This window comes from Mytilus trossulus, chromosome 10 (genome assembly GCF_036588685.1).
Source record: "Mytilus trossulus isolate FHL-02 chromosome 10, PNRI_Mtr1.1.1.hap1, whole genome shotgun sequence".
NCBI lineage: Eukaryota > Metazoa > Mollusca > Bivalvia > Mytilida > Mytilidae > Mytilus > Mytilus trossulus.
In genome coordinates this window covers 18,969,400-18,992,325 of record NC_086382.1, presented here as the reverse complement: position 1 = coordinate 18,992,325, position 22,926 = coordinate 18,969,400, and the positions used below count along the sequence as shown (strand labels likewise).

Genomic DNA, 22,926 nt, shown 5'->3' with positions numbered 1-22,926 from the left:
TTAATGACCAGGATTTTTCTATATAAACCCATTATTTAGTATTCAAACTTCTATTAATGACCAGGACTTTTCTATATAAACCCATTATTTAGTATTCAAACTTCTAATAACGACCAGGACATTTCTATATAAACCCATTATTTAGTATTCAAACTTCTATTATTGACCAGGACTTTTCTATATAAACCCATTATTTAGTATTCAAACTTCTATTATTGACCAGGACTTTTCTATAAAAACCCATTATTTAGTATTCAAACTTCTATTATTGACCAGGACTTTTCTATATAAACCCATTATTTAGTATTCAAACTTCTATTAATGACCAGGACTTTTCTATATAAACCCATTATTTAGTATTCAAACTTCTATTAATGACCAGAACTTTTCTATATAAACCCATTATTTAGTATTCAAACTTCTATTATTGACCAGGACTTTTCTATATAAACCCATTATTTAGTATTCAAACTTCTATTAATGACCAGGACTTTCTATATAAACCCATTATTTAGTATTCAAACTTCTATTATTGACCAGGACTATTCTATATAAACCCATTATTTAGTATTCAAACTTCTATTATTGACCAGGACTTTTGAGCTCTCCTGGCCCAAAGAGCTATGCAAGCTATTTCAATCACTTGGCAACCCATGTCATAAACTTTTTCTAAGATCTTCTTTAATACCAGTGGTTACTCAACCATACTTGGTATAAATGATCATTGTGGTTCAAGTATAAAGATTGTGTATTTTGTTTGAGTCAGTCGACAAACATAGCCACCATGGTGAAACATCCTGGTCAATTATGATTGGAGTCTAGTGCACCTGCTCCATGCAGAATTTGAACTCGCAACCTTAGTGTTGACTTGCCAATGATACCACAGTTTGACTACTTAAAGCACTGGGCCACCGAGACCTCTTATGACAGTGGAAAACTTTGTACAAGTATAACAAATATTTTTAGAGAATAAACCCTTAAATAAATCATGACCTATAAATAAGATTTGACTGAAATCATCAATTGATCTCTTGTAAGAGTTACTGCTCTTGAAAGATGTGATTTTTATGCCCCAACTATGATAGTTGAGGGGCATTATGTTTTCTGGTCTGTGCTTCTGTTCATCCGTTTGTTCGTCCCGCTTCAGGCTAAAGTTTTGGTCTAGGTAGTTTTTTATGAAGTCGAAGTCCAATCAGCTTGAAACATAGTACACATGTTCCTTATGATATGATCTTTCTAATTTTTAAGCCAAATTAGACTTTTGGCCCCATTTTCACAGCCAACTGAACACAGAAAATGAAAGTGCGAGATTCAGGTTAAAGTTTTTGGTCAAGCTGAAGTTAAATCAACTTGAAACTTAGTACACATGTTCCTTATGGTATGATCTTTCTAATTTTAAAGCCAAATTAGTCTTTTGATCCCAATTTCACAGTCCACTGAACATAGAAAATGAAAGTGCGAGTTTTAGGTTAAAGATTTTGGTCAAGGTAGTTTTTGATGAAGTTGAAGACCAATCAACTTGAAACTTAGTACACATGTTCCCTATGGTATGATCTTTCTAATTTTAATGCCAAATAAGATTGTTTACCCAATTGATAACAGTGAACATGGAAAATGATAGTCCATGTCCCTGGGACATTCTTATTTTACTATATTTTTGAATGTTTCTTGCATGACATTTTGACTACATTTATTATACCCCCGCTTTAAAAAGGTATACTGTTTTACCTCTGTCTGTCCATCCGTCAGTCCATCTGTCCCATGAATATTTTCGCTGCATTTTTCTCAGGAACTACAATACAAGGATTTCTGAAATTTGGTTTCAGGGTTTATACAAGTCAGCCATACCATGTGATGTGTTTTCAGATTTATCACTCAACAACTTCCTGTTTTCCGAACAATTACATATTTTTACACTATTAATATTATCCACTAAGACTATCCACTTGCAGCTGGGGTATCATCAGTAAGCAGTAGCTCAGTTTCACTTGTTCTATCAACCATACAGAACTTTTGCCTTTCAGTATCTAGAGAAACAATTGTATCCGACAAACCATGAAGACTTATTGGTAAAATAAGAATAAGGTCAAAGTCACAGGAAACCTGTCACTTTATTTTTACCTTGCAATGATTGATTTCCAAATATACATTCTACTTTTTTGTAACTCATTAACCATAAAATTGGTTTTGTGATTGGAAAGTCTTTCGTGTATACATGGTAACAATTATATACTTGCATGACATGAGATCAGACTTGAACAGATTATATATTGATCCTCATCATATTTTTCCTGTTAGGTCTATTTTCTGTATCACATGTGAGAGTTTACCAGACTATATCTACAGAACCAATCAAAATTTCTTTTTTTAGAAGTCCTCAAGTTAACCCTCAAACAAAACCGACTCATTGTGATGTCTCATGTTACAAAATTACCAAACAGTATCTATTACAAAGATCATATTTCAGTAAACTAAATGTGGAATGTATCCATAGGACACAGATGATGCCCCTGCTTGCACATAACCATAATGAAGTGACATTACTCAAGAACCCTTAAAGTGACTCTACCCACAAACTTGAACTGAGTATTGTGGTAACAAGTATTGTTTAAAAGTTTCATATAATTTGATTGAGGCAAACTTATAAGTTAGAGAATGGAAATGAAAATTCAGCAATTTTTCCTTTGTAAAGGGACAAAACTCTAGAACAGAAAAGTGACGCCACCAAAATTCAAAATTAATCCCAGTTTTGTGGTAATAAGCATTGTGTTCAAAATTCATAACATTTGGTTGAGGCATACATAAGTTAAATAAAGGAAGCGTGAAATGCAGTAATAAGCCCATTTGTAAAGGGGTATAAGATAAAGGTGACGCCACCCATATTCAAACTTGGTTTGTATTTAGTTGTAATAAGAAATTTTGTATAAGTTTCATAATGTTTGATTGAAGCAAACTCAAGTTTAAAGAACGGAAATAATTTTAAGATGTACAAAGGACAAGGGTAAAATTTGATGACTTACCGTATATCAAATGACAAAAGATATGTTTTTGTCTTCAAAAAGATGCAATTAGTATATTGACTTACAAATTGCTGCCATAACAAGAGTGCAAATGCTTTGTCTTGCCTGTTTTACTTAATATTGAATTCATATTGAATTTTGTTATATGAAGATTTACTAAAAGTATCAAACAAACTGAACATTTATATCAATATTCTATGAATATGGTGTCACGGTCAATTGACTTGTAAGTTACCAATAAAAGAACAGAGTATCAATGTCCATGTGTTGCACATATTTGATCTATATATAAGATACAAGAATAATAACAAATGAATCACTTTTTTTTTCTATTTAAAACTTTTTATTAATATATTAAAAGAAATGAAGGTTTCAGACCAAATGCAATGTGATTTCCATTATAGTTCATATATCCATGGGGTATAACTCGTAAAAAATATTTAATCAGAACTTATTCTAAATTGTTATACATGTACCTATGGTTCACATACTGAGACTTCCTAAACAGGCAACACAAAAAAACATAATTTATAAATAACCTAGTTTATTTCACATGTATATAACAACATGAAGTGAGTTTATACAAATAAATCTTTAGTCATTTATCAAATATAACAATTTAGCCCGTTATCATTACTTCAATTAACTTTGTACGGGTACATTGTATCTATAAATTAATGTCTGTATGGTAATAATAAATGCCAAGTTCTGTTCACAGGTAACATAGTTAAAATGTTCAGTAAATTATTGTGTGTCCCTTGTTTAATCATCTTGGCTGACAGGATCTATCTTAATTCCACTTCTGATTTGTCCCCAACCAATCAATCTGAAAAGAAGGAAGAATAAAACATTTAGTTCTTACATCTAATCCTTTTAAGTGGACAGTTATAGAAATTTTTCCACAATATCTGAGTTAATAAGTCATCAAAGATACCAGGCTTATAATAATTATGTCTTCACTAGACTCATCAGCCATGTTTATATCAAAACAGTTTGAAGACTGAATCTTATTTGAAGTTGAAGAGCAATAAAAATGGAATCTACAGAAAGTTGTGCCAGACACAGCTATTGCAATCTATGTCAGGTGGTAGAAATATTGAAGTTTTTCAAATAACTCACTATTGTATTAACAGTAAATTTCAAGACAATGAACATTGTGTATAAGTTCATAACATTTGATTTTTTAGATTTGGTATCCCTCTAAATATATTACTGAGTTCTTATCAATACTTTAAGGACAACTGGTTACTTACCTCCAATGTTTTTCCACCCTTCGGCTCAGAGCAATTTTTTCTCCTATATCTGTACATACAGGATTTGTAAGACCAATTTTAGCCAAATCAGCTTTGACGGCCAGTACACGTCCTCCTGTTGACAAGGATCCTATATTAACCATTAATACTTCATTCTTTGATAACTTCTGTACCTGTAAAACGAAAGTAAACAATGAGCAATAGGGAATTCAAATAACTTTGGTGCCAGTAAACTAGAAGTTAATAATAGAACACATATTTTATCTGTTCAAGGGCAATATCTAAAAAAAATACTTTTCCATTTATTTTTTATTTTTTAAATAATATTATAGAGAAATGCAAGCTTGAGAGCAAATAATTACATTAGGTGTAAGTTTCATTATAAAACGTTATTCTGATTGGCTAACATGTTATTCCGTAAACAATTGCATCAGACAATAACATTTATCATGCATGATGACACGAGGTCCCACAAAAAAGTGCACAGGTGAATTAAATAAAACTGGATAAAAATCGTGTTTTCATGATTTTAGCTAAAAAAATGTAATTATAAGTATTGAATACTTCTTTTTGAAACTTTATAGGGTTGTAAAAGCGTTGACCGGGCGTACATTTTTAGAATGAAGCGCTTCCGCGCTTCATACAAAATGTACTTCGGTCAACGCTTTTACCACCCAATAAATTTACAAAAAGAAGCATTCAATTCTTAAATGCAATGCACTTTCTAATAAAATTTATATTTCTAAGGGCATCACTCTTAAAAAAATATTTTAATAACACTGATCTTCAAATTTGTCCTAGTATTGCTTCTATAAATCTTTGATATAAATTTGTCTAAAAAAACTGACAAAAATTGTACATGTGAGATGGCTTAAAATGCAATTTCCCAAATAATAATTATTTCAAAGGGCATAACTCTTTTTAAAGACAATGAACATGATGCACCCATATTCTGCATATTAAAATTGTTGCAAGGACAAAATGGTATGTTTCAAGGTTATATAATCATATCAAGCAAATAAAATGGTTTTCTAAATCAAAAATATTTTTATGTTCAAACTTCATGTGTTTTGTGGTTGTCAGCATAATGAAAAAGTTTGAGAACATTGGTGAAGGCAAACGAAAGAAAGTGACCAGAAACGAAAAATTAAGCAATTTTTCCATTTGTAAAGGGGCATAACTCTAGAATGGTAAAAAAAAAGAGACGCCACCAAATTCAAACTAGATCTGTGCTTTGTGGTAATACAAAAGATTTGGTAAGTTAGAGAAAGGCAATTTCAGGACATACAGACAAATAAAGGTGAAACTTAAAGCCTCCTCTGCTTGGACTGGGGCATCTAATTCAAAAGGGAGTTTTCTTTCATCAATGTGCACAAAAAATGTAACCTAGGAAGGAAATAAATCCAGGAATACTGGGGTTGATGCATGCATTTTTGAACCAGATGCTCCAAAGGGCGCAGCTTTATACGACAGCAGAGGTTGAACCCTGAACGGTTGGGGCAAGTATGGACACAACATTCAAGCTGGATACAGCTCTGAATTTGGATTGTGATTAAAAAGTTGACACAACATAGGTTTCTGACACAGAATGAATGTGGTCTAATGAACTTAAAATTTATTTTTTTTTTGCTTTAGAGCAATTCACTATGCTGTTGAATATTAATCCTCTCAAACAAAAAATATTTGAAGAAATTTTCTTTTTAATTTCTGAAATCTGAAATGAGAAAAATTGAACCCCCACCCCCAATTTTTTTTTCACATCCCCCTTTCCTTAATTCCAAAAATGATCTTAATTCAAATTCTAATGGAGTTTGCAGCAATAACTACTCATTTTTGGCCCCTTATATGCCCTTTATTCCTAGACTGTTTGCCCCATAACCCTTAAAATATCTCCCAACCTTCTTCTTATGGTATTAAACATTGTGGTACAATTTCAGAACAATTGAAATACTTATACACAACTTATTGTGCTGACACTAGATAAATAAAATTGAGAATGGAATTGGGGAATGTATCAAAGAGACAACTACCCAAAAATGCTTGTTTTGGGCCCCTTTCGTCCCCCAATTCCTAAACCTTAGGGACCATAACCCCAAAAATCAATCCCAAGTTTCCTTTTGTGGTTATAAACATTGTGTTTAAATTTAATTGATTTCTATTTTCTTATACTAAAGTTATTATCTCGAAACCATCCCCCTTCGGACGACAGCGACGTGATACCAATTTACGAGAATTTTTGCAGTCCTATAAAAAAAATTGGTCTTAAATCTAAGGGTCAAAGTTCTGTAGATCTAAAAATACAGAGCTAAAAATAAGACAGCAATCTTTCCTTAATTCTGATGTTAAGTTAAAGATATATGAAAATTGGTAAAAGAGAATTTAAGTTATTGTAAAGGTGTTAAAACATGGATAACGGTATATCATAATATGTCGTCTTTGACAGGCATATAATAAAATTGGTAAAAATTGTCATTAAGGGAAATAATATCAATAAACTTCTGCCATTACAAATTTGTAATGTTGTAATGTTTCATAATTACTATATATAAGTCAAGGACTGTCATTGTATGGGGAAATTATGTCGTGTCCCTTTTGCATATTTAAGCAAATAAAATTTCTTTAAAACTAAAAACTGCCATTAGCAAATTTGACAGATTTTCATACCTTAGCTCCTTTCTTTTCCCCTTCTGTTTTTACACCAAGAAGACGTCGCAACAAAAAGAATGATATTGTTAGTTCTGTATATATGTCAGGTAATGCTCCAACTGCTCCCAACACATGCCCCACCATTCTGTCTGCTCGACATAACATTGGATCTATCTTAGTACCAACACCTGTAACAAACATTATAAAACATAACATCAATGTATCACAAAGGTGACAATAATTTAAGCACTGAATTAACAGGCTCCTAAACAGGAGATAAACAACTAATCTAGAGGCTCTAAAATGCCAGTATCACCCACTGGATTCTTTGCTCATTTCCAACATTGAAGACTAGAATATAATTTATGATAAGTAAGATATCTTTTTGTTGATCTTATATTCTAGCTAACTATTCCTACTGATTTCAGTTTCTCTATCTTTTATAAATGTAGTTTTTGCCTAAGTTAAAAATGGGTAAGGAGTTGACAGAAAAATTATGCCATATTACACAAATTCTATCATGGTCTTGGTCTGCTGATCAATTTTGCTGTTTTAGTTTAACTTTATCTACTGTTGATTTGACCTATTATGTCAACAAATGGCAAATAACTGTCATTTAGGGGCAATAACTCCGATAGGAATCAACCAACAATTATCAGATATGATGACAAGTTGTAAATCTTGCTGCTTATAAAATGTTTGGCTCTCTTAGGTTTCTTATAGATTTCCTTACAAAAGATAAAACCATAAAAATTGTAAAAAAAATCGACATTCATGGTTAATAACTCCTAGAAGAAGTTAAACAATTTCAGCAATGATGAAATGATGAAATGTTTGTGAAATAGTCCTATTGATAATAATTGATATCAGTTTTCAAGAAAGACACTGCCTTAAAGAAAATAAGGTCATAATTAATTAAATGTGTTTTAGAATTGCTATTAACTTAACAAAGACATAATACAAGTGAAACTGCGAGCTACTGCTCACTGATGATACCCCCGCCGCAAGTGGATAATATTAATAGTGTAAAAATATGCAAGTGTTCAGTAAACAGGAAGTTGTCGGGTGATGAATCTGAAAACGCATCACACGGTATAGCTAACTTATATAAATCCTGAAACCAAATTTCAGAAATCCTTGTAATGTAGTTCCTGAGAAAAATGTGATGAAAATTTTCAACTTGGCTATCATGTGTAAAATCATACAAGTGTTCGGTAAACAGGAAGTTGTCGAGTGATGAATCTGAAAACGCATCACACAGTATAGCTGACTTATATAAATCCTGAAACCAAATTTCAGAAATCCTTGTATTGTAGTTCCTGAGAAAAATGTGACAAAAATTTTCAACTTGGCTATCATGTGTAAAATCATACAAGTGTTCGGTAAACAGGAAGTTGTCAAGTGATGAATCTGAAAACGCATCACACGGTATGGCTGACATATATAAATGTTGATACCAAATTACAGAAAGGGTGGATGTGTAGTTCCTGAGAAAAATGTGACGAAAGTTTCATGGGACGGACTGACTGACGAACGAGACGGACGGACTGACAGAGGTAAAACAGTATACCCCCCTTTTTTAAAGCGGGGTATAATTTTAATTTTAAAGTTAATTTGCCATACATAAAACAATTGTTGGAAGTATATGATAAAGAGATTAATACATGGCCTTTTCCATATCGGCCCGGGTATCATCCCTCGACCCATATCAGCACCTCGACTACGTCTCGGGCTGATATGGGTCGAGGTCTGATACCCAGGCCCATATGGAAAAGACCATGTACTAATCTCTATATAAACAAAAGTCAAATTAAAACTTTGAAGGTTATTTACATGTCTTGATTAATGTTCATATAAAAGTAACATTTAGTACTAACCTATTAAACCCCCAGGAACTGCATACTGAAGATCATTTTGTTCTGCAAACAATGACAGAATTCTAGATCTGATTGGTTTACATGTTAATTTGCCCTCTTGGTCTTTAGATACAATACCAGGTCTTACTTCTATTTCTTGACCAACCTGTAAAAAAGTTTTAAATATCTACTTTTCTTGTTCTCTATCGGCTAAAACAGCCATATAAGCATGATAAGTATGACTGAATAAAAGTATGCCTGAATAATGTTTGTCTTGTGACTTAATGCCTTTAGACTGTCTTGGTATCCTTGACTTGTTTAAACATGTTTTTCATATTTATAACCTGTTAATCCTAAATCAGCTGTATCAAGTTCTAATTATGTTAAGCATGATAAGTTAATGACACCAAATCTTAAATAAGTTAATAAGTCATCTTCATCTGATACTACAGAATGGTCATCATTTGTATTTAACATTATACTTTTTGTTTCATTTGTGAAATATAATGTTCAATTGTCAACAATCAATATGATGAAGTACAGAATATACAATAACTGCTTTAAAACATATAAATAGAAACACAACTTTAGTATGAAGGTGTCACACATGGAGCATGATCTGCTCAGTCTTTAGTTTTGTATATATGAAGGTGTCACACATGGAGCATGATCTGCTCAGTCTTTAGTTTTCTATGTTGTGTTTTGTATACTGTTGTTTGTCTTTTAGTCATTTTTTGTTTTTTTACGATGTGTTGTCATTTGGTTTTTAATTTTTTTTTTAGTTTGGTTAACTCTTATGAATCTTTCACTGCAACATACATTTTTAAAACATATTTGTACATTGAAATGCTTCATGTATTTGATAGAATGAATAGAAACTTTCATTAAATGTTAAGGTCAATTTATTTTCCTTTATATCAATTCCTACTGTAAATTCAGAAATAACTGCTAGCATTTAGTATTGCGATTTTGTCTTTTAAGCTAAAAATGCTTTTTTGATTTTAGCGATATGGAGAAAAATCCTGTTTATTTCATGTTAAAGAATTCAAAATGCATTTTTTGCAATAATAAAAATTTACAGAATATCATCCCTATCTACTTAACAGGTCCTTGGCTAGCATATTTGGTATACTGTGGATTCATTTATTTTTCGTGGGTACCAATTTTCGTGGATTGAACAAAACTTACACTATCGTGGATATTTAATTTCGTGGTTCTGTCAAAGTCTGCATACTAGCCAATGGAAAATTTGTAATTTGTTGAAATTTTAAATTTGTGGTTCACCTGTTCCAACAAAATCCACAAAAATTGGTATCCAACAAAAAATAATGGGTCCACAGTATACAGGTTTCTCAGGATGATATCAAGACTAATATGGAATCTATATATAATGCACTGTAACCAATTTCACACATTTGATAGTAGTCTGCTAAATATAAAGTACCTTTAACACCCCTCTCAAAATACTTCCTCCTGCCACACCTCCTTTCAAATCATCTACTTCACTGCCAGGTTTGTTTACATCAAATGATCGAATAACTAAAATACAAATCATATCTTTTTGTCAATTCACTATCAATCCCTTAAATAGGAACTAAAATTATTTTTTATACTCATCATTGTATTTTTTCTATAATTTTCTGAACTAGCTCTATCTATAGTGTGTCTTCCATCAAATCAGTCTATTTGACTGTATGATTGAATATATCATTACTTATTTCCAGTGTTCTCCCCAGGATTTTTTTATAGCGCTGTGGTAAGCGAGCGATAATAGATTGATTCACCATTTTAACATAATGTTACATTTATTTATAACTACCATGTTGGTTATACATTTGTATTATATTAAATAGTCTGACATTTCTTATACATTGCATTTACCGAAATGGAAAAAAAGTTACATTTTAATTATCAAAAGTTTTAAAATTAAAATGCCTAGATAATTTATATAATTTGACTTCATAACCACCTGTTTTGTAAAGAGTAAGTATGCACTTTTAGTTACATGACTTATAAACTAGTTATATATCCATTACAACTTCATAATTTATTGAAACATATTTACAGAAAGTTTTCAATGTCAAGATTTGAATTTTTTCATTAACTTTTATTTAAACATATGTACATTATGATCTATCAAATTACAACTTTGCAATCAAAATCAGTATATTAATTCAAATGAAGAAATATAATTACCCTTTCCATAATATTGAAACGTTATCAAAGACTTGCTTATAAAAGACTATTAACTTATTTCAAGCTAATATGAATATGATAGAAATCCTATATGGTTTTTTTTAAGATCTGTTTTTTTATATAAAAGGTGGATTATCAATTAAATAAAACGATGTTTGTCAATTGGAACATTACTTCCATTTTTAAAGGTTGTGTTTTATAATCTTATAAACATTTGAATCCTTGCCACAAGAAATATGTGTCAAGATTTGACAGTACTTATTTTGGAATTTTCCCTCCTAAATTGTATCCCTTACTGGCTAACCCAACTTCCTGTTTACACTTTTGGCTTGATGCATCATAAAATGCTATTTCTTATCAAAGCCGTCCATTGTTTACATTAATTTAAATACAATATTCAATTAATAAATATTGACAATTGAATGACAAAGAACGATATTTTATATATATTTATATATAATAATCGTAGATGGTGCAATAAAAGGTCGAGACCATGGTTGTCAAGAGAAGGAGTAAAACGTCCCTTTATTAATTAAGGAATGCACTTTTCAGAACTATCCATCCCTTTCATGAAGTTTCTGCATCTTTTCAAAGCGAAAAACTTGAGAAAGAAAGATTTATTGACAGTAGAAGATTTGCAAATGGCGCCATTTTGTTCATTTATTGAGCTGATCCCTCCGATTTTTGACTTCTTCAGGTGAATAAACGATCTCATAGACATTTCAACTAGTCGACCATGTGATGGGAATTGTACAAAATATTACTGGAAGTTTGAAAATTAAAAAACAATAGTGCTGAAATTTGATTGGATAGCCCTGCGGTCTGCCCAATACTAACGTGGTGAAATAGGATAGAGCTGAATATCGCAGCACTAAAACGGCCTGGGGAGAACACTGCTTATTTCTATTGAATATTGATTATTACTTAAGAATAAAATAATTAATCTGTTTCAAATGTTCAAATTACAGGAAATTATTATGAGATTTATATGCAATAATACATCAGGTACCAGTATCTGCTTCTGTATATGGGAGACAACTCTTAACTCAATTAACTTATGAAAATATCTTCAACTTTCCATTTCTATAATTTTTTTTATTACATTGGTTGCATTGAATAACATTAATTTCCCACTTAAACAAAAACCTATAATATCACATTCTCTGTCATCATACAACAATAGGCGTTGTCAAGACGTCTATAATGGCAGATCAAAACAAATTGTGAATGCTTAGAAAAAAGGTATAATTCCTTACATGCTTTACATTAATTTCTTTTTAAAAAAAAACCATTTGCCAATGTAATAAAAAGAATAACTAATTAAAGAATTCAAATATCGAAAAATATTCAACCTGGACCGAACCTACATATTAATATATAATTACCTATTAATCTGGGTTCTGATAAAAAGTCTCTTTTAGGTACAGGAATTTTTTTAACAATGTATTCACAAATGACATCTATATTATATTTTAACTGAGCTGATACTGGTATTATTGGAGCTCCTTCAGCTATTGTTCCTATAAACATAAAACATAAAATATAGATCTTATGACGAAACACAATATAGTGTTATTATTAACATTATTCTTTCATCATTTCTAATTCAAAACTTATCACACAACACCTCATGGTTTGACAATTAGTAATTTTTAAAAGCAGGACTGCAAACCCATGGTCTTAAGATGCCTGAACATCAGATTTTCTGATGAGAGTTGTAATTCACATAGTAATATATATGTATTTTCACTCATCTGACAGTGTTTGCTCCTCAGTAATATTTATGTTGTTGAAATGAGGAATTCATTAAAAAAATTTGAGGGAAATGATTCAAGCTTATAAATAGTAAGGTAGGATGCCTTCTTTTTGCGGATGATCTTTTAATCATGTCGGAATCAAAAGAGGGTCTACAAAACAGTTTAAATAATGTAATAATATTGAAACAAATGCAACTCTCTTTGAATACAAAAAAAAATAAATCCATGATTTTTAGTCAGTCAAAAAATAAAAGTGAAACATCACATATTTACTATGAGAAAAAAGCCATAGAGAGTGTAACAGAATATTCATTTTTGGGAATGTTGATAAAATGAAATGGAAATTTATCACAATGTACTTTAGAGCTGACAAAAAAAAGCAAAAAAAGTATTTTTTGCAATAAAACCCTATACTAAATCATTGAATAATCTACCTATAAAAGTAGCAAATAATCTGTTTGATTCTTTAGTAAAACCAATTATGACCTATAATTCAGAAGTACTGTGGATTCATTTATTTTCGTGGGTACCAATTTTCGTGGATTAAGAAAAACTTGCATATTCATGGATATTAAATTTCGTGGTTTTGCTGAAGTCTGCATGCAAATCTATAGAAAAATTATCATTCGTTGAATATTTAATTTTGTGGTTTGACTGTGCCCACGAAATCCACGAAAATTGGTATCCAACGAATAATAATGAATCCACAGTAACATATTTGGATACATATATTTCTTTTCATCGAGCCAAAAGCAGAGCCTTAACTTCAGGAAAAGAAATTAATCAACTTGATTTTATAGACAAAACCCCTATTGAAAATATGCATCTTAAATTTTGTAAATCTACTCTAGAAATAAGAAAAAATGCATCCAATTTAGGAGCAAGAGTTGAATTAGGAAGATTGCCTATAGAATGTTTTATTAAAACACAAACCCTTTTATATTTAACTAGACTTTATAATAAAAATATTAATCCATTGTTAAAGGAAGCTTTTTCTCTAGCACAGACTCTAGATTTGACAGGAACTTACTCATGTATACATATGCAAAAAATATTGTTAAAGAGACTAACGTTGACCCTAATATTCTTTCTACTTGTACAATGTTGTAAGGACATAAAAGATGTAAATAAAATAAAAAACGATATAAAGTTAAAAATGAAAAATAGATATGAAGATTAAATTCAAAATAAATTTCAAAACATCTATGATATAAGTATTTTTTTTCTTTATAAAAAACTTAAAAAAGATTACAAACTAGAATATTATCTAAATACATCTAATTTTCAGATAAGGAGGTTAATCACTAAATTTAGAATAAGTGATCACTCCCTCTTGATTGAAAAGGGGAGATATTTTAAAATCCCAAAAGAGGAACGTCTTTGCCATAAATGTAAAATACTAGAGGATGAGAAACATTTTTTACTATATTTTGAGTATAATAAAACTCTAAGAAATGACCTTTTTCATCACATATGTACAGAAAATAATAACTTTAATAATTTAAATGAAGAAGACAAAATTCACTATTTACTAAATCCATCATCGCCTTTACAAACAAATAAGTTAGGATCCTTCTTGAAAAAGTCATTAGAACTGAGGGCAGGAAACACTCTTAACAGCTTGTTTGTTGTTATAAATTTTAATGCTGTTGTTATTGTGTATGTTTAATATGTATGTATATATGTTTATTGTGATTATTGACTAATTTGTATTAATATATGTTGGTCACAAACTGTAAAGTTTATATGACAATAAAATATTTGATTTGATTTGATTAAATTTAACTTATTTTACTGGTCCTTCTTTTAAATTTTGTCTCTCCATCATTGAAACGGAACATAGTTCAAAACAAAACTGAAATCAGTGTGACTTGTTTTAATGGCAGCAATAGAGAAAAAAACTTTTCTAGGACCAGCTTCCTGTATATTTTACAAAACCTACAAATAACTATATTGTTCCTGACATAGGACTTCACTACATATAATACTGATACCAGTTCCTTCAGAGTGAACAACATTAGGGTATTAATACCTTTAACAAAGGCTAAAATCTGTTCATACTGTTCTTTTGCTTGACTTTCTTTGACCAGATCTATTTTGTTTTGTAATATAAGTATGTGTTTCAATTTCATAATTTCCACTGCTGCTAAATGTTCTGATGTTTGAGGCTGTGGACAGGATTCATTTCCAGCTGAAATAATCAAAGTTAAATGTATAAATCATCATCAGGTTTTAATTCATGTTAACCAAGTTTGGCTTCCAAATAGACAAGATGATTAGATAATATCTATAGATTTATATATTATATAGTGCTATTATATTTGTGTATATTATGTTGTAAATTGGAAGTTAAAAATAATAAAATTCAAAAAAAATGTCTGACTAGTTAGTTTGTGTGGTTTGATGAAGTATTCAACATTCTTTGTTCTTCTTCTCTTTTAGATATACATGCATATTTTCACCTAGATGTATCTAATATATATAATGAAAGCAATCTCAATACCCATGCCCCACATATTTACTAAGAGATATTCTTACAAGTTCCCCTTCCTAAAAAATTGTTACTAATTTGTGATCCTTCTGATTATTTCACTCTTCAGAGGTTTTGGAAACCATCGCCCAAAGTAAAGAGGATATGACAGAAAATAAAGATGCTATCAAGGCAACAAGAAACAAAATTGGTTACTTTGTCAAATTCCAACTCTGAAAAAATTGTCCTTCATTTCAGATTTTTTTAAATAATCAAACTCATTCAACAACATATATAAGTGCTTGAATGGTGACAACAAAGTGATGATAAAAACATTACATCCTCTAAAACTATACTGTGTGGTTATATTTTTATAATTTTATTTACAATACAAATAAACAGCTTTATTTTTAAACCAAGTACCTATTAACAGTAATGCTGCATCCATAACTGCTGCTCCGTTCAACATGGTTGCCATAAGAATGTCGTGACCTGGACAGTCCACAAAGGATACATGTCTATTCAAACAAAAATTTTAAATATAATAAATAAAGTTTTGTGCATTTTCTATACTCATGATTTCTGAATGTTTTTGAATGCCATTCTCGGACATTTAATCATAATAAAATACAGATGAAACAATTTGTTCAAACAAAGAATAAGATTCAAAGTATTCTATTGAATTATGGCAACATAAAATACAACTACGTTCTTTTGTCTTTGGCAATATAAAATACAATTACGTTCTTTTGTCTTTGGCAATATAAAATACAATTACTTTCTTTTGTTTTTGGCAATATAAAATACAATTACTTTCTTTTGTCTTTGGCAATATAAAATACAATTACGTTCTTTTGTTTTTGGCAATATAAAATACAATTACGTTCTTTTGTCTTTGGCAATATAAAATACAATTACGTTCTTTTGTCTTTGGCAATATAAAATACAATTACGTTCTTTTGATGCTGTAAATATGAGATTTATTGACTTTTGAAAAAGGAATATTCAATAAGGCTGATCATGTTTAATGTAAATAGGTGTGATCACTTTTCTCCAATTAAATATACTTTTTTTTATTCAAAATCTAATTCATAAAGATAAAACATACTAAAACAATACCAATTCTGTATAAATTTCTATAATTGAATTCTGCTAGTGACTAAAATTGAAAATGGAATCTAGTAAAGAAAGAGATAACTTTCAAACCTGAGGACTCTAAATTTTCCACTACATCCAGCTCTGTCACATGGAAAAGCATCTTCTTTAGAACTGCCACAAGATCTGTAGCAGCCAGGTCTTGGACAAGAATTGTTGTCACATTTATAAATCTAAATAAATTTATAAACACATTAATAATAATAGTTCTTTTTATAGCGAGGAAAATACAAAAAGCTGCAGTTTTTCATTCCATTTTGTGAAATAAATTCTAATCCATGAAAAAAAACATTTTAATAAAAGATTTAAAGAACAGAACAAAATAGCATGACAACCATCTCACATCCAATGTATTCGTACAATATAATATTTATTTATTGAATAAGTTTTCACTACGCTTGCTTTCCTCACTATGGCTGACTAACACTTAATGAATATAGTGGTTCCGGAAAATTATTATATAGATATAGGAAGATTAGTGTGAGTGCCAATGAGACAACTCTCCATCCAAATAACAATTTAAAAAAAAGTAAACCATTATAGGTCAATGTACAGCCTTCAACACGGAGCCTTGGCATGTAATGCATGTAAACTAAATAGCTATTTCAAGATACCATTTCATAAAGGATTTTATATTTTTGTTTATTCCAATTCTACCTCGAATTGCAAAAAGCCAATAGACTCTCTGATGGATGATTCACAGACACTATAACAATTCATTTGCATTGTACATAATTAAATGGCTATTGATAAATTAATAAATGAGTGATAGATTTCTCTTAGAAAAAATTTAAAGGACCCAGTGAATAAACTTCACAGAGAACAATACCTGTTGTATTTATTTTGTATTTGTTCAATAGGACAAATGAACTGCTAAAAGTTAAAATGGACAGGTAACTATCAGGTGAACCTGTGTTAAACTTTCATTCGGTTTGCAATAGGTACCATATCTTTCATAGATGTTTTAGTAAAATAATAAAATGACTTACTTTTGCATTGGCATATCCAAGTTTTATGGTGATATTTCTTTCAAGTTCATTCTTGAACCTAACAGTCTGCAAAAAAGCATAATAGAACAAATATATATTAGAAAATTTAATATTACTTCTCCAATTGAATAAAAGTACATACACAAAGATTCAAAGACAAGACAACTTAAAATAACCAACACAAAACAATATACTGTGGATTTTTTCCCCTCTGTATCAATTTGCATGGATTAAGGAAAACTTGCACTTTTAGTGGAGATTTAATTTCCTGGTTTGTATACAGACCAATAAAACATATATCATGCAGGTTTGTGGTTCACCTGTACACACGAATTCCTTAAAAATTGAAACCCAACGAGTAATAATGAATCCACAGTAAAAGACAAATATGACAATAAAATATTTTTGCAAAGGATCTGCTTTGTACTACATAAAGCAAAAGCTCAAGACTTCATGAGGAAGAAAAACTAACCACTAAAAAGTGCATAATGTAATTATTAGAATAAGAATACCTCACGAAGTGTGCTAATTGATTTCTAGTCTAGAACCAATCATAGAGAAATCCCTACTAGCAGTGATATACCGCTACCAGTAAAATCAATAATTTCAACAAATAAAGTAGAAATATGCAATACCACACATACTGCTTAAGATTCTCCATAAAATTTGGAATTCTGATGATGAAATAGATTTAAGGTTTGTGAAACCCCCTTATGAATCATGCAATAGTCAATGTTTGGCTATGATAAAAATTAACTTCTTCAATAAATAACCAGATGCTCCGCAGGGCACAGCTTTATACGACAGCAGAGTTCAAACCCTGAACAGTTGGGGCAAGTATGGACACAGCATTCAAGCTTGATACAGCTCTGAATTTGGATTGTGATTAAATAGTTGGCACAACATAGGTTTCTGACACAGAATGAATGTGGTCTAAGAACTTAAACTCAAAAACTTAAAAATTTTAAATTGAACATTTACCTATTATGGTCCAATATCCTAAATCTAAATACATGGTTAGATTCAGCATATCAAAGAACCCCAAGAATTCAGTTTTTGATGAAATCAAATAAAGTTCAATTTTGGACCCTTTAGACCTCAATGTGGACCAATTTGATAACTGGGCCCATATATCAAAAATCTATAAACATGGTTAGATTCAGCATATATCAAAGAACCCCATATATTTAATTTTTGTTGAAATCAAACAAAGTTTAATTTTGGACCAACTTGAAAACTGGGCCTACAATCAAAAATCTAAATATATGTTTAGTTTCAGCATATCAAAGAACCCCAAAGATTCAATTTTTGTTGATTTCAAACAAAGTTTAATTTTGGACCACGATTTGGAATGACTTGAAAACTGGCCCCATAAGCAAAAATCTTAATACATGTTTAGAATCAGCATATCAAAGAACCCCAAGAATTTAATTTTTGTTAAAATAAAACTAAGTTTAATTTTGGACCCTTTGGACCCTAATGTAGACCAATTTGAAAACAGGACCAAAAATTAAGAATCTACATACACAGTTAGATTTGGCCTAAATCAAAGAACCCCAATTATTCATTTTTTTATGAAATCAAACAAAGTTTAATTTTGGACTCTTTGGGCCCATAATTCCAAAACTGTTGGGACCAAAACTCCCAAAATCAATCCCAACCTTCCTTTTATGGTCATAAACGACGACGCTAACTTCATACCAATATAAGAAGGGAAGTAATTCAAAAGTTTGACAACACTTCACTCTTTTACAGGTCAGAAACCACTAATAACTTAAATCTTACAAACCTGTACACCAGATATCGCTTTGACTACAGTGGACTTCCCATGGGCTACATGTCCAATGGTGCCTGAAATTAACGTACATTTGCATATCATGTATTTAGTTGATGTAACCAACTTCATTTGTTTTTAATTTACATCTTTTCTTTAACATGTTTTCTGTTACAATTTAAAACTGTGTTTGAAATATTTTAAAATGGATTCAAAGTGTTCATATTTGGTGATTTCACCACATCAGCTGTCATCAATTAAACTATCAAAAATTCCAGATTGCTGGAAATTCATGCTTCTCTTATTTCCTTTTGTTTTCTTTCGTAAATTATAGTTATGCTTCATGTGAATACTGAAAATTCTACAGAACACTAGAAAATGAAAAGTTACAGAAGTACCTACCTATATTTATAGTGGCCTGTCTACTGATAACCTCTTGTGTCAGAGGGGTCAATTTTTCAATGTGCTGAAAATATATTAATTATTATTACTTTACACATTAAATTTATGTTTACTAACAACTGATGCACTTTTCTTTCAGAAGATAATAAAAAAATCACAATGATTTCATTTTTCTCAAGTTTTTTGCCCTTATCAAAAACATTTCAACGAGACACTGTTCTTTGTTTATATATAAGTAATACATTAATCAAAATATAAGATGAATACATGCTGCAGAAGAAATAAAATTGTACTTTTCTGTATACCAACGTACTTGATCCAAGTCAGGATTCACCAAAATGAGTGAAATTTTCAACTAAAAGCTTGGATAAAAGCCTTGCAACTCTACCAAAATGTGATAAAATGATATAAGTAGTTTATCTAAAGTTACTGACACTGAGTAATATTAATTGTTATTAAACAAGTGTCTTTTACATACTTGAAAGGTTTACATGTAAATAATGTTCCTTAAAGCTTGTCGAAGTTAATAAGTATGATTTAAATATAATTTTCCATGTTTTGAATAATCTTCCCTAATGCTTCTATAATTTTATTACAAATGAAGATAGTAATCCATTGTTATCTTAAATAATTTCATAGAAGTTTACATGGATAGCTGTTTTATTTGGTAAATACACTGATATCATGCAACAACAATCATTAGTATCTAGAGAGGTCAGGAAAACAGTTTTAATATGTATAAATTGGTTCTCCTTTAAGTTTTTGAATACTTTTATTGACGGTTAGGTTTTTACTATTGTTTCATTAACAAGCTGAATGGATTAAGGGAAATAACTCAAATAAATTCCTGAACAAGTAAATAATAGACACTTCACTTCACACTTGTACAAGTATTACCACTGTCAGGGTGTTCCTAAATAATTCAGCTGAACAAGTAAATAATAGACACTTCATGTCACACTTGTACAAGTATTACCACTGTCAGGGTGTTCCTAAATAATTCAGCTGAACAAGTAAATAATAGACACTTCACGTCACAATTGTACAAGTATTACCACTGTCAGGGTGTTCCTAAATATTTGATAGTTGTACATATGTATGCAAGCATAAATACAACAAGAATGTGTCCATAGTACACAGATGCCCCATTGGCACTATCATTTTCTATGTTTAGTGGACCGTGAAAATTGGGTAAAAAACTCTAATTTGGCATTAAAATTATAAAGATCATATTATAGGGAACATGTGTACTAATTTTCAAGTTAATTGGACTTCAACTTCAGAAAAAATTACCTTGACCAAAAACTTTAACCTGAAGAGGGACAGACGACGAACGAAGGGACACACAGACCAGAATACATAATGCCCATTAATGGGGCATAAAAATATACATTATTTTTACTTTAACCTTATACTTTTACTAACAACATTTGAATTCATTTTTGTTGAAAAATAGAAATAATCTCAGGTTAACTATGCAAAAAGACTCTACTTTGAAAAAATCAAAATCACTAACTTTCTTGGGTTTTTAGTTAATTCCAGAATGTTGTAAGTAACATAAAATAAATTCCCATAGTCTCATATACTTATTTAAAAGTATAAATAAATCTGACCAATCAGAATGATAAAATGACTACCTATCTATGTATGTTACCTGAAGTTGCATCATTCAAAATAAACTTAAGAATAACTTGCAAAATACATGTAAACAAATAGCAGCTCCTGATTTATAAGGAATTTGCCCAATGAGAGGTACTGATATGAATTTGAAAATCCTTTTTTTTATACATGTAAACTGAAAACCTCAAAACAGGCATTCAAATGAATAAACAGTTTATCTAAGCATATGTATATATACTTATTCAAACAATATTGTAATATATTATCACACACAAAAAGCCCAGAAGCATTTGGTCTCCATTTCAATTAAACAGTTCAGGAATAACAATTTTACGTAAAACCCACTATTTGATTTGTACTCATGACTGGTTTTCTTAAATCTGCATACATTCCATCTTTTTTTTTACAAGATTTTTTAGTCAAAATGGAAAAGGCTCTGTGTTGAAGACCATACTTGGACTTAAAATGGTTTTCGTTTACAATTGTGACTTGGCACTCATACAATGTCTTCTTATATCTATGAAGTGACAACAGAACAGTACAAGTAATTTTTATTTACTTGAAGAAGTTAAAACTGCCCTTTGCAGATGTCTATACTAATCCTGTAAGTGTTATGTCATGGACACAGTCACACTGGAAATCCCATTTGTCTGTTGTCTTCAGAACACTGGTCATTTACAAGCACAAAAGGAGCAATTTTTGAAGGCTTTGACAAATACTCTAGATCTTTGCGCAATCAATTACTTTGTTGAAATTAATGAGATGAAACATTGAACTCTTAAGAAAAAATTATAAGCTTACCTGGGAAAATCATTTAAGGCATGATTTTACATCTCAAAACTTCAGAATTTTGGTGGGATTGTAAAAAAAATTACTTGTATATAGTATTCAAACATTATAATTTACTTATATAAGTATATTTATTTTTGCCTCTTCAAGTAAATAAAAATTACTTGTACAAGTAATACCCCTGACTGTTATTCGCAATTAACCGAATATTTTCGTGTATGTATAGTTCACATTTCATTGATGATCCTTTGTTTATTACAAAAACGAGTGTGCATGTGCTTAGCCTTCAAAGGCCACTGCCTATCTACAATGTATAAAGGTGTTATATCCCTCACTTGAAAGGTTTATCCCAATCTAATTATGGCTGAATTGACAATGATTCTTTATCTGTTTATTGAGAATAAGTAGGCTTGTTTGATAATGGCAACAACTAACTGATTTTACATCCATTGATTTGGTTCACATATGGAGGACAAACCCTCTCCTCACATGACATATCCATGCAACACCAGGACATGATATTGTTAAAACTCTCATCCACAAATAAATGCTCAGTTCATGTATACCATTTTAATATTCAAATATCTCTTAAGGAAAGGCATCATGTATATTATCAAAGTGAACTCTATCGAATATTGTCATAATTTGACGTGTTCGGGTTAATTTCGAGGCCATCTGTCGTAAAGGCAGAACCTTTAAATTTGTGTTGTGTGGGTAGGATCAATTGGTGAAACAATATCTTAAAGTTTGAAAGTAATAAGACACTAACGAGAGTAGAGAGATCTTGTTTTGATAGATGTGGTTGGAGTCTTTTTGTAGGTTCATTTTCTTCGCCTGCCATGCTTCCGTTTTCAATATTCTGATGCAAGATTTCAGACAGTAAAGTGCTGATTTATGTGTATTTGACATATCACCAACGATTTGTTTATTCATGAAGTTGAAAATCAATCCATTTTTTTGGTAGTTGTATACAAAATATGATTAATTTTATTTACATCA

The 22,926-nt window shown here is 30.4% G+C and overlaps 1 protein-coding gene across 1 annotated transcript; it reads right to left on the bottom strand.

Annotated features, from left to right (window-relative positions):
• Positions 1 to 3,544: 3,544 nt before the first annotated feature.
• LOC134687008 (eukaryotic translation initiation factor 2 subunit 3-like) lies at positions 3,545 to 22,813 on the bottom strand. The gene is made up of 13 exons (XM_063546917.1): positions 22,697 to 22,813; positions 19,519 to 19,582; positions 19,132 to 19,193; positions 17,343 to 17,408; positions 16,405 to 16,526; positions 15,622 to 15,716; positions 14,761 to 14,919; positions 12,357 to 12,491; positions 10,220 to 10,314; positions 8,797 to 8,941; positions 6,938 to 7,107; positions 4,274 to 4,446; positions 3,545 to 3,846 (listed from the first exon to the last, which is right to left on the bottom strand). The coding sequence occupies exons 1-13, from the start codon at positions 22,766 to 22,768 to the stop codon at positions 3,783 to 3,785; spliced, it is 1,422 nt and encodes a 473-aa protein (XP_063402987.1). The 5' UTR covers positions 22,769 to 22,813; the 3' UTR covers positions 3,545 to 3,782.
• Positions 22,814 to 22,926: the final 113 nt, after the last annotated feature.